The sequence below is a fragment of the Mustela putorius genome, unplaced genomic scaffold (genome assembly GCF_011764305.1).
Source record: "Mustela putorius furo isolate JIRA1106 unplaced genomic scaffold, ASM1176430v1.1 tig00004035_pilon_pilon_pilon, whole genome shotgun sequence".
NCBI classification, from domain to species: domain Eukaryota; kingdom Metazoa; phylum Chordata; class Mammalia; order Carnivora; family Mustelidae; genus Mustela; species Mustela putorius.
The window spans coordinates 1,353,435-1,371,470 of NW_025422171.1; the positions used below are offsets into that span (position 1 = coordinate 1,353,435).

The 18,036-nt window shown below is 39.5% G+C and overlaps 1 protein-coding gene across 7 annotated transcripts in view; it reads right to left on the bottom strand.

Moving 5' to 3' along the window:
* ZMYM5 (zinc finger MYM-type containing 5) overlaps positions 1–18,036 on the bottom strand; it is a 78,682-nt gene that overhangs the window by 25,633 nt on the left and 35,013 nt on the right. For 6 of the 7 annotated variants that reach the window (XM_013048827.2, XM_013048828.2, XM_013048824.2 and 3 more), the window contains exon 8: positions 14,235–15,819. The exons of the other annotated variant lie outside the window; for it this stretch is intronic. In XM_013048827.2, coding sequence (XP_012904281.1) covers positions 15,061–15,819 — 759 coding nt within the window. In that variant the 3' untranslated portion in view covers positions 14,235–15,060. Of the gene's footprint in view, positions 1–14,234; positions 15,820–18,036 lie in introns of those variants that run through there. 7 annotated transcript variants of the gene reach the window in all.

Below are 18,036 nucleotides of genomic sequence, written 5' to 3' on the forward strand. Positions count from 1 at the left end.
GATCATGATCCCAGCTGAAGACAAATGCTTAATGACTGAGCCACCCAGGTTGCTTGATGTTCTTAGAACTTTGTGGATTTGTAGTTTGGTATTTGATATTACTTTGAGAAAATTCTCAGACATTAAAGTTTCAAGCTTTTCTTCTGTTTCTCTCTCTCTTCTTTTTCTTCTGGTTTTCCTATTGCTCATTTTAACACCTTTCATAGCTGTCCCAGGATTCTTAGATTTTCTGTTCTGTGTTTTTGGTATTCCCCCCCCACCCCGCCCATTTCTTGTTTTATTTGCTTTCAGTTTTGGAGGGTTTTTGTTTGTTTTGAGATATCCTCTAGTTCAGGGACTTTTTTCTCTTTTTCTCTTCTTTTTTAACATACTGTGTTACAGTAGTTTCAGGTGTACAATACAGTAAGTCAATATTTCCATACACCACCCAGTGCTCATCACAAGTGTACTCCTTAATCCCCATCACTTATTCAACCCATTCTCCCAACCCCCTTCCTCTCTGATAACCATCAGTTTGTTCTCTATAATTAAAAGAGTTTGTTTTTTGATTGGTCTTTCATTTTTTCCCCTTTGCTTATTTGTTTCTTAACAATTATATATACACAAACAATCCACCATGAGCACAAATCAGTAGGGAAAAAAATAGGACTTCAGGTACTGGAATGATTATAGCACATAAAATAATTTTATTTAGAGTGTTCACAGAAATGAAAGGGAACTAACAATAAAACAAAATGAAAAGATCATTAAAAATGAGAAGTTACACTATCAAGGAAAGTGAAAAGACAACCCACAGAATGGGACAAGGTATTTGCAAATCATACGTCTGGTAGGGGATTACTAACCTGAATATAGGAAGAATCCCTGCAACTCAACAGCATCCATTAAATAAATAAATAGATACACAAATAAATGTAAAAAATGAGCAAAAACTTGAAAGATAAGTCCTACGTAAGTCCCAAATAAGATACACAAATGGCCAACAACCAAATGAAAAGAAGTTCTATGTGACTGGTCATTAGGGAAACACAAAATAAAGCCATAAGAAGATACCACATCCGATTCAGTTAACAAGAACCTGGGATTTTTGGAGAAATGTCTGATTCTAGGACTGGAGCAAGAAAAGTACAAAAGCCTGGAACATCTTATAATGCCAGAAAATAAGAAAATGCAAAAACAAATGGAGATATGTCAAGAGGCATACGAGTGAACTTAAATGAGTCCCAATGGCCAAATTTGAGAAAATTTAGGCAACAAAATAAATGATAGTAATGGATTATAATCAATAGAATTAAGTAAGAATCTGTTAATCCATTCAAATATAAATAAAATAACTGCAGCCCTGCGGACCCAGAGGAGGTGAGATACAACCATTTGTCTGGCTTTGCTTTTGCGCAGTGCCTTTGGACAACACAGAGTTGGCCCCTACTTCCCCCGACCCCTAACAGCCTTCTCTACCCTGCACCTCCACGGGTGCCTGCAGTCCACACCACACCCGGAGGCCGGGCGTCTCTACACCCCTTAGGGAATGGTGCCCTCCTCTGGTTCAGAGTAAGCAGACAACACTATCCCATTCTGGGTTAACTGCTCTAGGGAGGGGGCAGCTCTGAAACTGGAAGAGGTGAGGGTGTGCCAGGCGGGAATGGCCAAGCTACGTAAATGGTACCACCCAGCTGCAAGTCGCCTTAACCGGGCTCCACAAATCAAATTTGTAGCCAGAACCTAGGAAGGACCAAGGCGAAGCTGTGGCCTCCAGGGATTGGCAACCCATTGCAGAGGCTGGAGGCACTGTAGGACCAAGGTTTCCAGTGCCAGGGTGTGCCTTGGTGTTCTCCAGCATTCCCCAGCCCAGAATGCCCTTATTGCCTGAAGTCTCGGACCCTCCCCTGTAGAACTAGCCTCCCAGTAGAACATGGGGCTCCCTGAGGGCCTGACCAGACCAACGCACCCGAAAATTCCAAAGCACACTCTGTACAGGGAATACAAATCTAGGATACCAGTGAAGCAGGTGACTTCCCAGATAAACAAAATTTCACCCTTAAAAGGAAAATGATTCAGGAAGTTTTTAAACTTTCAATGGAGCTATTTATTTTACTTATTTACTTGTTTTTTAAAATATTTTATTTATGTGTTTGACAAAGAGAGAGAGAGCGTAAATAGGCAGAGAAGCAGGAAGGAGGAGGAGAAGCAGGCTCCCCACTGAGCAGAGAGCCTGATTCCACACTCAATCCCATGGAATCATGACGTTAAGCAGAGGCTTAACGTCTGAGCTATCCAGGAGTCCCCTCAGTGGACCTATTTAGAGGAAGAACGCAAAGAGATCACTTCGGATTATTCAGTTCAAGGAATGCAATATAAATCTGCAGAGATTTATAACCAAACCAGCCTTACTAATAGAAAAAGCACTCCTGCTTAGAATCCTACAGCTCTGACTTTGGCGCTACCTCCTTATCATGCCTTTTGCCTATTCAGAAATGACTGGCATGAAGATGGATCTTAGCCTGCTGTAATAAAGCTTGGGTACTATGGGCCTCCCCAGTGCCTTTCAATATTGCCATTTATCTTCTTGTGAATTACAAAATATGTATGTGTGTGTGTGTGCGTGCACGCGCGCATATACATATATGTGTGTATACATATACATACATACCATTTCCTCAAGCTTATCAATTATGAATACAAAGAGTGTTACGCACTCAAATAAATAAAAAATATAGGGAGAAGAGGAAACAGAAGTCAGTCATGGGGATGACTTTTGAAAAACTTAGAGAAGGCAAGGCTGTGATAGAAAGTAATCAAGAGATGAAGTTGGTAGTGGCTTGTAGGTCCCAGTAGTAAATATCCTTCTATACCAAGCTGTTGCGTCCTTTCAAAATTCATATGTTGAAGTTTTAACCCTCAGTACCTCAGAGTGTATTTGGAGATGAGGGTTGTTTTTTTTTTAAAGATTTTATTTGTCAGGGAAACAGAGACAGAGAGCACACAAGCAGGGGGAGCAGCAGGCAGAGGAAGAAGCAGGCTCTCCTCTGAGCAAGGAGCCTGATGTGGAACCCAGTCTCAGGACCCTGGGATCATGACCTGAGCCGAAGGCAGACGCTCAACCGAAGGCAGACGCTCAACCGACTGAGCCACCCAAGCATCCCTGGAGATGATGTTTTATAGAGGTAATTAAGTTTAAATGAAGTCATTAGGGTGGATCCTAATCTGATATGACTATTCTTTTTTTTTTTTTTTTAAAGATTTTATTTATTTATTTGACAGAGAAATCACAAGTAGATGGAGAGGCAGGCAGAGAGAGAGAGAGAGAAGCAGGCTCTCTGCTGAGCAGAGAGCCCGATGTGGGACTCGATCCCAGGACTCCGAGATCATGACCTGAGCCGAAGGCAGCGGCTTAACCCACTGAGCCACCCAGGCGCCCCTGATATGACTATTCTTAAAAGAAGACAAGGTTAAGAGAAAAGACTGTGAAGACAAAGGAAAAAGGAAAGACAAAGGAAAAAGACAGTCACGTGCAAGCCAGGACAATAGACCTCAGGAGAAAACAACTCTGCTGACACCTTGATCTTGGACTTCTACCCTCCACCACTTTGAGGAAATAAATTGCTACTCTTTAGCGCACCCAGGCTGTGGTATTTTGTTATAGTAGTCCTAGCAGACTAATATAGAAGTATTGAGGCAAAAGACAGGAAAAGGCTGCCTTTGTTGTTGTTGTTTTTTAGGTAGTAGAGTGAAGCCTGGACTGTAGTGGAGAGGCACAGATAAAAGGGAAATAGATCTCGTATAGGAAATTCTGGCACAAGGGTAAGAAAAATATAATTAGGCTTGGGCCAAGGAAATAGTGGGAATGTTAGAAGACAGGCTTATTTCAAGAAGAAAGGGAGGAAAAATCTGTAGGATTTGATCTCTGGTTGTCTTGTCAGGGAGAAGGTAGAAGGAGAAGAGACATGCATTATAAGAACGAGCCAAGATGGGGCACCTGGGTGGCTCAGTGGTTAAAGCCTCTGCCTTCGGCTCAGGTCATGATCCCAGGGTGCTGGGATCAAGCCTCACGTCGTGCTCTCTGCTCAGCAGGGAGCCTGCCTCCTTCTCCTCTCTCTCTCTGCCTACCTCTCTACCTACCTGTGATCTGTCAAATAAATTAAAAAAAAAAAAATCTTAAAAAAAAAAAAAAGAACGAGCCAAGAGGGACGCCTGGGTGGCTCAGTTGTTAAGTGTCCGCCTTCCCCGCATATGAGCCCCACATTGAGCTCCCTGCTCAGCGGGAAGCCTGTTTCCCACCCTCTCCCACTCCCCCTGCTTATGTTTCGCCCTTGTTGTTTATCTGTCAAATAAATAAAAATTAAAAAAAAAAAAAGCCAAGAAATTGAGCAAAGCAACAGTGTGTCAACTGCATACATTGAATATTTTAATTAGGATTAAAATTAGAACAGAGGCAGCCGAGGCATATTAGACTGAAGGATAAACCAGCAGACAGGTGAATTGAATCAACCCTGTTAGCTTTGAGTCAAGATTTTTAACCTTGAGTCAAGATTATGAAAATGTTTGGCTCAAGACATTGGCACATTGGCACTCAATAATAAACATTTGTTTTTAAGGATGCCTGGGTGGTTCAGTAGTTGAACATCTGCCTTCGGCTCAGGTCATGATCCCAGGGTCCTGGGATTGAGTCCTGCCTGAGACTCCCTGCTCAGTGGAGAGCCTGCTCTCCCTTTGCCTGCAACTCCTCCTGCTTGTGTGTACTCTTGCTCTGACAAAATAAATCTTTAAAAAAACAAACATTTGTTTTTAAAAGACAATCCCAGCATCAAAAATTATGAAATACATATGAGTAAACTTAATTGGTGAGACAAAAGACTTGTACATTGAAAACTATAAAACACCGGATATCTCCTTTGAAACAACTAAACTGGTTGGTTTGGTTACAACATAAATTAGGAAAAAAATACATTCCACTTCATATTTAGAAACTAAAATGAAATAGGGATAGGTTGTGTTACTTGTTAAATACATTAATTAAAAGTCTATCTCCTGGGGCACCTGGGTAGCTCAGTCTGTTAAGCATATGCTGTTGGCTCAAGTCATCATCTCAGGGTCCTAGGACTGAGCCTGGTGTCGGGCTCCCTGCTCAGTGGGGAGCTTGCTTCTTCCTTTCCCTCTGCTGTCCTGCTAGTTCTCTCTCTTAAAAAAAAAAAAAAAAAATACATCTCCTAAGTTAAATTTAAAGCCTACAGAGAGTGGAATATAATAAAACACAGTATATAAATTAGATATAGTTGAAAAATGGCTATGGCATTTGTAGAACACAAAAATTCAGAAGTGGCAGGTAGCATTTTGTTGTCACAAAGGAGCTGCAAAAACAGAAAAGAGGAAGCACACATATGCCAAATTTGGCTGCAAGTAATCGGTTCCCCTGGCCCAGTTTCTTAAAGTGTGATATAGTGGCAGTCTGCACCCAAATCCCCTACAGAATGTTAAAAGTAGAGGCCCTAGGGCCCCACATCAGACATTTGCAGTTTAAACAAGCTCCCAGGTGTTTCTTAGGTTTCCTAAAGTTTAAGGACTCTTCTCCAAATCTCTGAAGACAACTGTTTTTCTGAGAAACCTATAGGAAATATTTGTCTCTGGTCAGAGCAAATTAAGGATGATAACCCATAAGAAACTTATTTGAATGTTCTGAGATTATAGAGTCTAAGAAAGTCATGGTTTTCACTTTAATATTGAGATTTTAGGAAGGAATATAAAAGATATAACCTCAGTTATTGTTTAGTAAAGAAAAGATGTTTCTTGGAATGAAAGAGTTCTTCCTACTCACCCCCCCAAAAAAGAAAAAAAAGTCAAGCTATAACAAATTCATTCTTTGTTCTAGTATTCCTTTCCTGAATAAACTCAGTTTCTCTACATGCATTTTTGTTTTGTTGTTGGGGTTTTGTTTGTTTCCTGACAAAATGTAGAATGAAGGTGGTAGACACTGTGCTTCTTAACTTCTGTGTTTTCCATGTTCTTGGTCCTTTGAATATGTACTGTTTCATAGACTCTCACAGGTCTTCCTGCTCTGCAGCTAAGTCTGCTGGTCACCCCTTTCAAGGCACCTTGGCCATTCTTCGCACTGGATGACATAGTGTTTGTCTTTAAATTTTTCCATATGCCTCCATAGGCTAATCCCTTTCACAGTAATGATAGCTTCTTGTATCAGCATGGTCATTCCAAGATTCTCTAGATGAGGAACATATACCAACTTTTTATTAACTGACACTGAATTTGTGAGTGTGGGTGGGCATGGTTTCTTTGTTTTTTTTTTTTTTTTAATTCCATGTTCTTTACCTCTGGACCCTGGACCCACAATAGAATGTTCTTGATATGTATCAAAGATACACTAGTTCCCCAAATTTGAAGGTTCAACACTATTCCAAGTACATCCCCGACTCAGTCGTGAGAATCAGTGGATATGAAGCCTGTGACAAATCAAAATTCTCATTCAACACATCTCTACTTCCATTATTCAGGTAGTTTCTCATAGCAGCTATACCCTGGATGTCTCCATGGGTCCACCATGGCTCCAAGGGTGGAAAAATCTTTTATCTTCATGAGCCATGGGCATGGGGTTGATGGGCCACTGTGATCTCCATTTCTTTTTCATTCTTAAAAATATCCCCCATTTAGGGGCACCTGGCTGCCTCAGTCAGTAAAGCATGAAACTCTTGATCTTGGGGTCGTGAGTTCAAGTTTAACAGTGTAGAGCTTAATTAAAAATAAGTGGTTCTTGGGTGACTCAGTCTGTTAAGCATCCAACTCTTGATTTCAGCTCAGATAATGGTCTTGGGGTCCTAGGATTGAGCTCCAAGTCAGGCTTTGTGCTCAGCACAGAGTCTGCTTGTCCCTTTCCCTCTGCTCCTTCTCATTCACAGTTTCTCTCTCTCAAATAAAGTCTTTTTAAAAAATAAAAAATAATAAAAATTCTTAAAAATTCAATTTCACTTTTTCTTTTAAAGCCCTATATGTTGTGTTTGTTCATTCTTGTGTTCCATCTACCTTAGTCTTTATTTCTGACATTTTTTATTTCTAATTTTTTCTTGACATCTGTGCCTTCATTTCTGATTTTCTCTGATTAAGGTTCTATCAAATTGGGAATCATTTTCTTGAAATTTTTTTTCCTTTTTGAATCTTGTTTTTAACTAATATGTTGCAGTTTTAATGTTTTCTAAGCAGGTCTTTCTAGCCTATTTTCATTATCTCTTTGGATTTTTGTTCCTTATTCTCTTTTATAATAATTTTATTAGGGTTTGGCTTTGATATTTTGTTGCTTTTTTGTAGGTTGAATTTAGTTTTCCTGAATTATTAGGAAATGTAGTTTAGGATAGCTTTTGTACTTCAGAGAGCTTGCATCTATTGTCCTTGTGTAGTGTTAAAAAACTATTTGAGCCTGCTTTCTCAGGCTTGACTCTGTTCCCATTTTACACTTTAACCCAGACTTCCTTTGCTTAGTCTCTATTGTTCCTAATCTGCTTAATTTTGATTTCTCTGTAGGACCTTGTCCTTGGAGGGGACTCTTAACGTTCAATTTCCAGAATTTATATGGTTTTCCTATGGACTTCTTAAACCCATCAGTTACTGAATTAGGAAAACCCCTTCCAGCTAATCCAGTTCTTGGATTGGCCTAATGTATCTTCCAGTTAACATTTGTTGGCTCTCTTGAGGTTCTTAGATCTATCTCAGATCTATCAAATGCCTCTTGCTTTGCTTGTCCTCATTCAGAGGGCTGTTAGCAGTTTGTGAGACCACCCTGTCATCTTCTGTAGTAAAAATGCTTTTATTTTAATGGTTTTTGGTTTTGCTATTTGCTTTGTTTTTATTGGTGATTAGGGATAATTCAGAAACTACGTTGCCACTGCTGCTGCCATCTCTTAGTTCTTAGTTCTGAATGAAGACCAATTGCCAATCTGTTTTTATTTATTTATTTATTTATTTATTTATTTTTTGTAAAGGTGATCCATGCCTTTTCTTTTTTTAAAATTTATTTATTTGACAGAGAGAGAGATATCGGAGAGCAGGAACACAAGCAGAGGAAATGGGAGAGGGAGAAGCAGGCTTCCCACCGAGCAGGGAGCCTGAGGTGGGGCTTTATTCCAGGACCCTGAGATCATGACCTGGGGTGAAGACAGACACTCAACTGACTGAGCCACCCAGGGGTTATCTTTATGCTCACTACATTTTGAGTACTGCTTAAGAAATTTGTGTCTTGGGCCCCTGGATGGCTCAGTCAGTCTAAATTCTGCCTTTGGTTCAGGTCACCACCCCATGGGCCTAGGGTGGAGTCCTTGCTCCCTGCAGAGCAAGGAGCCTGCTTCTCACTCTGTCCCTCCCCTGACTCATTCTCTCTCTCTCTCAAATAAATAAAATCATTTTTTTTTTTAAAATTTGTGTCTTCCGGGGCGCCTGACTGGCTCAGTGGGTTAAAGCCTCTGCCTTTGGCTCAGGTCATGATCTCAGCTCCTGGGATGGAGCCCCACATCGGGCTCTCTGCTCAGCGGGGAGCCTGCTTCCTCCCCTCTCTCTGCCTGCTTCTCTGCCTACTTGTGATCTCAGTCTGTCAAATAAATAAATAAAATCTTAAAAATTTTGTGTCTTCCAAGGTCATGAAAATATTTTCCTGTGTTTTCTTATAAACATTTTATTGTTTTACTTTTCATATTTAAGTCTGTGATCAATCTTGAATACATTTAGTGTATAGTGTGGATAGGAATCAAGGTTTACTTTTTCATATGGCTATCCAACTTATCTAGCACTATTTTTTGACAAAACCATCAATCATCCTTTCTTCATTGAATTGCAGTAGTACCTTTACTGTAAGGGTAGACCAGGGGTTTATACATGTGTAGCTTAGTTTCTGGACTGTCTATTCCACTCGACTTAATGGATCTATTTGTTATCCTTTCCACAAAATCGAACTTAACTGGTCTTATAATACATACTGATAGGGCAGGATAGGTAGATCCTGCACAAATTTATTGTTTCGAGAATGTTTTGGCTATTTTTTTTTTTTGAGATTTTATTTAGTAATCTCCACACCCAATGTGGGGGTTGAACTTACTTCCGAGATCAAGAGTCACATGCTCCACTGACTGAACTGGTCAGGCACCTCAGTAGTACAGTTTTAAAAATATATTGAAATTCCAGTGTGGCTGGGTGGCTCAGTGGGTTGAAACCTCTGCCTTTGGCTCAGGTCATGATCCCAAGGTCCTGGGATTGAGTCCCACAACCAAACTCTGCTCAGCAGGGAACCTGCTTCCCTTCCTCTCTCTGCCTGCCTCTTTGCCTGCCTGTGATCTCTGTCAAATAAATAAATAAAATCTTTTTTAAAAAAATTAAAAAATATATATTGACATTGCAACTAATTTCCTTATTAAATTCTTATTAACTCTAATAGTTTGCCAGATTCTTTTAGTCCTTCTCCATAGATAGGCATGTCAAATGCAAATGAGTTTTATTCTTCCTTTCCAATTTTTATACCTTTATTTACCTTGCCTTATTAAACTGACTAGAACTTCAAGCAATGTTGAATGGAAGTGGTAATAGTGTACATTTTTGTCTTCTCCCTTAACTCAGAAAATTGTTATTTCACTATTAGGATAACTGCCGAGGTTTTTTGAGGTTCCCCTTTTCCTCATGTTTCCCTCTATTCTTAAGTTTGCTGAGGTTTTTTTTTTTTTAAAGATTTTATTTATTTATTTGACAGAGAGAAATCACAAGCAGTCGGAGAGGCAGGCAGAGAGAGAGAGAGAGGGAAGCAGGCTCCCTGCTGAGCAGAGAGCCCGATGCGGGACTCGATCCCAGCACCCTGAGCTCATGACCTGAGCCAAAGGCAGTGGCTTAACCCACTGAGCCACCCTGGCGCCCCAGGTTTGCTGAGTTTTTACTATGAATGGCTGTTGAATTTTTTTTCCTATCAAGATGGCTTGTATTGTTTTCCTTTTACTGTATGGTAAATTGCATCAATTATTTTAAATGTTAAACTAGCCTTTTATTTCTGAAATAACCCTACTTAGTTATGATGTATCATCCCTTTTATTACTGGAATCAATTTCTAATATTTTAGTTAGGACAGTAGTATAACAGAGGTGGTCTTTAATTTTTTTTCTTGTATTATTCTTGTCAGATTTTGTTATCAGGGTATATCTGGCCTTCTAAGACAAGCTGGGAAATACCCTTTCTTTCTATTCTCTGGGACTGTATATTTTTAAGATTGGTATTATTTCTTCCTTAAGGAAGATTTTATCAGAAAATACAATCTGATCCTATAGTTTTCTTTGTGGAAAAGCTTGTAATTTCAGAGTTAATTTTTTTTTTTTTTTAATTTGACAGAGATCACAAGTAGGCAGAGAGGCAGGCAGAGAAGGGGATGGGGGGGGGGGAGACGGAGGGAGCAGGCTCCCTGCTGAGCAGAGAGTCCAATGCAGGCCTTGATCCCCAGGACCCTGAGATCATGACCTGAGTGGAATGCAGAGGCTTTAACCCACTGAGTCACCCAGGTGCCCTTGGAATCAATTCCTTTAATAATGACAGGGCTATTGAGATTTTCTATTTTCCTGGGACAAATTTTTTTTTTTAAGTAGGCTCCACATCCAGTGCAGAGCCTAACTGTGGAGCCCAGTACGGGGGTTGAACTCATGACCCTGAGATCAGAGACTCAAGTCCAGATCAAGAGTCGGATGGGGTGCCTGGGTGGCTCAGTGGGTTAAAGCCTCTGCCTTCAGCTCAGGTCATGATCTCAGGTTCCTGGGATGGAGCCCGGCATCTGGCTCTCTGCTTAGTGAGAAGCCTGCTTCCCCCTCTCTCTCTGCCTGCCTCTCTGTCTACTGGTGATCTCTGTCTGTCAAATAAATAAATAAAGTCTTAAAAAAAAAAAAAAGAGTTGGACACACAACTAACTGACTGAGCCAGCCAGGTGCCCATCTTGGCACAGATTTGGTAAGTTGTGTTTTTCAAAGGATTTGTGTACTACCTCAAATTTGTAAAATTCTTTGACCCAAGGTGTTTATAACCTTTTGTTTTTAATGTCCATAGGATCTCATTTTTTTGTTTTTTTTTGAAGCATGGGGCTCAAATCACGACCCTGAGATCAAGCATCGCATGCCTTACTGACTGAGCCAGCCAGGCATCCCTCCAGTATTTCTTTATATATTGGTTATATTTTTTTAAATTCCTTGATTTGTTTTACTAGGGGTTTATTAGATTTTTTATTAATTTATAGGCATATGATTTATGAAAGTCTTTTTTAAGTCAGCTTAAAACATGGGGCTTGAACACAAAATCATGAGATCAAGAGTCACATGCTCTATCAACTGAGCCAGCCAAGAGCCCCATGAAAGTCTTTTTAACATCTGTATGTGTTGGGTGTTAGTCTGATTTCCCAGGTTTTAGGTTTCCCTTGCGTTATTCATGTGTAGAAGCAAACTGATTAACTGCTCTTCATTCTAGATGTGACTTACAGAACATTATTCATAATCTGCTACTCTCTATATTTAAAATCACTAGCTTCTGAAAACCTTGTACTCAATACTACAACACAATTTTCCTTAACTAGCTTTGTCTTTTCTTTCAGCTTAGTTAAATCCTCAAATTATTTTTTAAAAGATTTTATCTATTCAAGAGTGAGCATGAGCAGGGAAAGGGCAAAGGGAAAGGGAGAAACAGGGTCCCTACTGAGCAGGGAGCCTGCAGCGGAGGATGGACCACAGGACCTGGGATCATGACTTGAGCCGAAGGCAGATGCTTAACCTGTTGAGCCACCCAGGTGCCCCTAAATTCTCAAATTCTTAATCTCATTCTAACATGGTCACACTTTAGAATTCAAAATTATAGAGCACTACTCATGTCTACAATTTTGTACTTCATGTCATCTTTGTCTACAACCTCTTTCCCTACTATCTGCCACTCATGACTGCAGCTACTTCTGTGCCAAGGAGTTGGGAGGTTTTTTTATTTTTAAAAGATCTTATTTATTCATTTGAGAGAGAGAGACAGAGAGAACACAAGCAAGGGGAGAGGCAGAGGAAAAGTGAGCAACAGACTCCCTGCTGAGCTGGGAGCCCTATGTGGGACTCGATCCCAGAACCTGGAGATCATGACCTAAGCTAAAGGAAGATGTTTAACCACCCTGAGCCACCCAGGTGCCCCAAGTTGGGAGTTTTAAACTAAAAGCAAAAGGGAACTTCAAAACTTTGAATCAGAAGAGTGACATGACCTGAAATGATAAAGCATTATTTTTTTCTACAGAACTTGAGCTCTTTACTTCACTTATTCACTTTTACATCCTATGTAGCAAGCTGTACCTTGTACATATATAAAATTTATGAATTTCACTTGTCCTCTGTGAAAAGAGAAAACCAATAAACTGCCATTTCTTAAGGACTGTTATTCTGAATTGTACTTCCTAATTTCTCATATTAAATTAGTAGTAGATGTTTCCTAATGCCTTTTCTCAATGAAATTAGAAAGATGAAAATAAACCCTGTGTACAGTCCAGATCACTGATGACAAGTCCTTCCGCAGAGGAAGTGGATGATAAACAAGACTGAACTGTTTTCTTCCTTCCTTCTATAGTAACATAGTAATTTTATAATTTAAAAAAACCTGATGATGGAAAAAACATTATTCTCCTCCCTAGAGATATTCTTACTATGTTCTGAATTTAGTTAATTTTTCCCTCAACATTTTATAATGAAAGATTTCACATACCTAAGAGTTGATTGAAATTTAGGGGAACATGGATAAACCCAGCATCTACATCTTTTGAATTTTTCACATTTACTTCATTACAATATGAAGAGTTTATCGTGCCTTATCGGTCTGCAGTATGTTGAAGAAAGAATTTTTTAAAGATTTTATTAATTTGTCAGAGAGCATGGGTGCGTACGCAGAAGCAGGGGGAGCAGCATGCAGAGGAAGAAGCAGGTTCCCCGCTGAGCAACGATCATGATATGCAGGACTGGAGCCCCCAGGACCCTGGCTGGGATCATGCCCAAGCTGAAGGCAGATGCTTCACTGCCTGAGGCATCCCATGTGTCCCAGAAATGAGAGAATTTAAAAGAGATGATTTAATTTTGTTTTCTCAATGCATAAATTCAATGTTTTAAGCAAATTATCTTAAGTAGCCACTGGTTGATTTCATTAGTTTACTCAGATAACCACCGATACCAAGGGTCTATCTAATATAATATCATTCAATTAACTGTTAAGTTTTAATAAAATAATGAGCCCACTAATCATTTGGAAAGGAACTTCAACACTTGCGTTATATTCTCTAGAGCATCCTCTTAGGCCTCCAAGAGTAAACTGGATTTTTTGAAAACCTCCCAAAGCTTCATTCAAATCCAACTCTGAAAGACTGAAACGGTCCAGTATCAAAAACCATAAATGGTTATAAATTAATGAGAATGGTTTTCCTAGGTATTCTAAAATTAATTTTATCCACTGCTGTTGGGCACAGCAAAGATAGCGCTGGCCTGCCTTCTCTTCCGGCTAGAAAAGGCGCCACCGTGGCAGTATTGGCGCCAACGTGGCGGTTTCGGTTCCGCATATCTCTGATATTTCCTCCTCTCGCCCAACACACCCTACCCAGTTACTGACTACGTAACCAAACCCCATAGGCTCTCTCCCCGCTGACCTCATTTCCCATCCCCTACCCAATATAAGCTGCAACCCCGCTCAATAAAGTGAGATCCTGCTTCGGCAGATCCCCCGAGTCTGGTGTGGTTCATTAATGCGCCTGGACTCGCGACACTCGCCATCCCGCTCAGCCCCAAGGGGAGCTACCGGCTGGCCCGGACGCTCTCCTCGTGCCTGTCGGCCCGCAAAACATACCAGAGTCCGACACACTGCCATCACAGAGTCTACAAGTATTCCTAGTGTTATCCCAACAAAAAGAACGCACCTTGTTCTGCTCTAGTCGTTACTCATATGCCATTTTATTCCACAGCTTTGAAACAAAACCTAAGTATATGTAAGAATTTAATATATGATAAAGTTGGTATCCAAAATCAGATACAAAGGGAGAATTACTAAATATAGTGATGGCAACAGTGTTCTTTTGAAAAAAACAGGGATCCTTAATTTTCATTAGTGTATTTCTCAAATTTAAGCATGTAGTCTCCTTCAGAAGAAAAAAAATTGCCACAATACCTAAAGGTTGACTTAATATATTTTTAGTATTTCTCAGATTTGTGCTAACATAAAAATAGATCTACACGCTTTATTGTTATAGTTCTCATACAATAGAAGCTAAAACATTTATAAATTAAGACCAATAAAATGCAGACTAATCACCTTAATATATAATGTAACAAATAATGCTGTTTTGCTCAAATAATAAAAAAATGTTTTGCCCAAAAGAAATAAATCACAGCTATTTGGTATAATAGCAAAAAGCTGCAGTTTCAGACTCCATTCTACTTTCAAACTGTTTCTGAAAGTTTTTACTTTAATAATGAAGAGAATAGTCACATAGTATCTTGTTCAAACTAGTATTGATAAATTAAAGGCTTTTTCTCCTTGCAAAGTAATCAGAACAGAAAATTAACCAAACATGTTAAATGTTCGCCCTCAAATGCGAATTTTAAAAGGTGTGAACTGACAGAATGAAAACGTAACAACTGACTTTATTCATATCTGCATTAACTACTATTTTTTTTTTAAGATTTTATTTATTTATTTGATAGACAGAGATTACAAGTAGGCAGAGAGGCAGGCAGAGAGAGAGGAGGAAGCAGGCTCCCCGCTGAGCAGAGAGCCAGATGTGAGGCTCAATCCCAGGACCCTGGGATCATGACCTGAGCCGAACGCAGAGGCTTTAACCCACTGAGCCAGCCAGGCGCCCTGCATTAACTACTATTGAATCCAATTAGTTTTAGAATTTGGAACAGAAACATTCTTTACTATTTGCTATTATACTTATTGCTAACGAACTGCTGAGTTATAGGATCCTCCCAACAAAAATGGTACTGATCATTAGGGTACAGATCTTTTCTGAATAAATTTACTATGTCAAGAACCACATCAGGTATATTATGTGTACAACAACAGCACACCATCATTTTTCTCATTCTCATGTAGTAATCCATGTCCTGCAGATTCCACAGTTTTATTTTTTTTCAAATCAGATTTTAATTGTGAATACTTAACACTATTATTGATGTGCATTTCACTTTCCTCATGTTTGCTAAGAATATGTGATAAATGCTGCCAATCTTTGCACCCATTCTCATTCTTCAGTTGATTTTTCCCCTCCCCCAAAAGTTTGCAATACAAACAAAATACAGAATCTTTTGAAGTCGAATAAAGTAACCAGGACCTAGTGGTTTTATCACCATTTGGAAGAATTCGTGTGTAGTAAGTTTCTGAAAATTTCCTCCCTGTACTGTCTTTTGGAAAATTAAAATTTCTTACTTGAGGTGGATCATTTTCAACAAGAATGTCCCATTGTTTAGTATTTAAAACTCGGGGCCATGTACCTGGGTCTGTAGAAAGTACAACTGATATAATGCAGTCTTCTGGTTTTTTCTCTTCCAGTGGCTCTTGAAATTTATCAGCTATGGTTAACACTGAAGAAGTTAAATTCACACTCTGTTTGATCAGTGATGTATCTGTGCTATATTCTGCCAAAACCTGTAGCTCTGGAGTCTTTTCCTTTTTATTCGGTATTCCCTCTTTGTTTTCTAAAACAGTATTCAATGGCCCATATAATTTTCTTTCATTTTCTTCTCTAATAGCATGCCTTTTTCTGTTTTCTGATGCTGACAAATTTTTTGATTTTGCTTCCATCATCTGGGGAGAAATAGATTACAATTTTATCTTAGATTTGTTGAAGAAAAGCCACCTGGGTGGCTCAGTCAGTTAAGCGTCTGCCCTCGGCTCACGTCATCATCTCAAGGTCCTAAAATTGAACCCCGGTTGGGCTCCCAGAAGGGAGCCTGCTTTTCCCTTTGCCCCTCCCCTCCACTTATGCTTTCTCTCTCAAAATAATTAAATAAAAAGATCTTTAAAATTGATGTATATACAAATGCCCAATAAGCACATGAAAAGCTAATCATCTGTCATCAAAGAACTACAAATCGAAACCACCACATATCACTTCACAACCACTATGACGGCTATAAAAAAAGGATATATAATGACAAGTGCTGGAAAAGATGTGAAAAAACCGAAACCTTCCTGGTGCAGATGTAGAATGGTACATGTGCCTTGTAAAATAGCCTGGCAATTTCTTTCTTTCTTTCTTTTTTTTTTTTTTTAAAGATTTTATTTATTTATTTGAGAGAGAGAGAGAGAGATCACAAGTAGGCAGAGAGGCAGGCAGAGTGAGAGGGGGAAGCAGGCTCCCTACTGAGCGGAAAGCTCAATGAGAGGCTAGATCTCAGGACCCTGAGATTAAGACTTGAGCCAAAGGCAGAGGCTTTAACCCATTGAGCCACCCAGGTGCCCCAGCCTGGCAATTTCTTAATCAGTTACCATATGGCCCACCAATACCAGAATGAAAATGGAGGTCTACAAAGAATTGTACAAATTATTCATAGCAACATTATCATAATAGCCAAAAAGTAAGAATAATTCAAATGTCCATTACTGATAGATAAATACAAAATGTGGGTGTTATCCATACAATGAATACTATTTGGTAATAAAACAAGTTATATGCTACAACATGAATGAACCTTGAAAATAGTATGCTATGTAAAAGCCAGTCACAAAGTATCACATACGGTGTGATTCCATTTAATAAAAACGCCTAACTGATTTTAGAGTCAATAAAATCTAAAAAAAAAAAAATCAAAATAACAAAAATGTATACAATGTAAATGGCACTCTATTAGCTATAATATTTTTGTATACAGCACAACTTGAACACTGCATTTGGTAATGTTTAAAAAACTAAGAACCTTGGGGTACCTGGGTGGCTCAGTTGGTTAAGTGTCCAAATCTTGATTTTGGCTCAGGTCATGATCTCAGGATGGTAAGATCAAGCCCTGCATTGGGCTTTGTTCTCAGGGCAGAGTCTGCTTAAATTCTATCTGCCCCTCCTACCTCTAAAATAAATAAATTCTATAAACAAAACAAACCAACTAAAAGTTTTGTTTTGATTTCACCCTGGCAGCAACACTGGCAGCATGAATTTAAAAAAGCAGAAGCAACATAAAATTCATACTTAGAAAGTTGCTCTGATTGCATTATGGATTTTTTTTTAAGATTTTATTTATTTATTTGAGAGAGACAGATAGTGACAGAGAGAGAGAGCGCACACGCAAAATCAGGGAGGAGACGGAGAAGCGGGCCCTCCACTGAGCAAGGAGCCCAATGTGGGGCTCAATCCCAGGACCCTGGGATCATGACCCAAGCTGAAGGCAGACGCTGAATGGACTGAGCCACCCAGTTGCCCATATTATGTATTTCTAACTGTAAGGAAGACCAAGGATACAGAGACAATCAGAAGCTATGGTAGTTTAGGGGCGCCTGGGTGGCTCAGTGGGTTAAAGCCTCTGCCTTCGGATCGGCTCAGGTCATGATCTCAGGGTCCTGGGATCGAGCCCCACGTCTGGCTCTCTGCTCAGCAGGGAGCCTGCTTTCTCCTCTCTCTCTGCCTGCCTCTCTGCCTACTTGAGATTTCTGTCAAATAAATAAAATCTTAAAAAAAAAGAAGCGATGGTAGTTTAATTCTGGCAAGAGATGATGGCAGCTATACATCTAGAGCTGTAGGAGTAGAGACAGGATACAGTTGAGAGATACCTGGATTATTGGTAACTGAGTGGCTCCAGAGGCAGGAAGGAGTAAGAATGACCCTAAGTTTCTGCCTGGGCATCTGACTGAATGGTGGGATCATTTACTGATAGAGGAAACAGAGCGAAAACAGGTCTGGAGTTTCAGTTTTAGACAAGGAATTTGAGGTATTTGTGAACATTCAAATGGAGATTACAGATGGATATATTAGTCTAAAATTGAAAAAAGATCTACACACAAATGGAAAAAATTAAAATGAAAAAAGGAAAG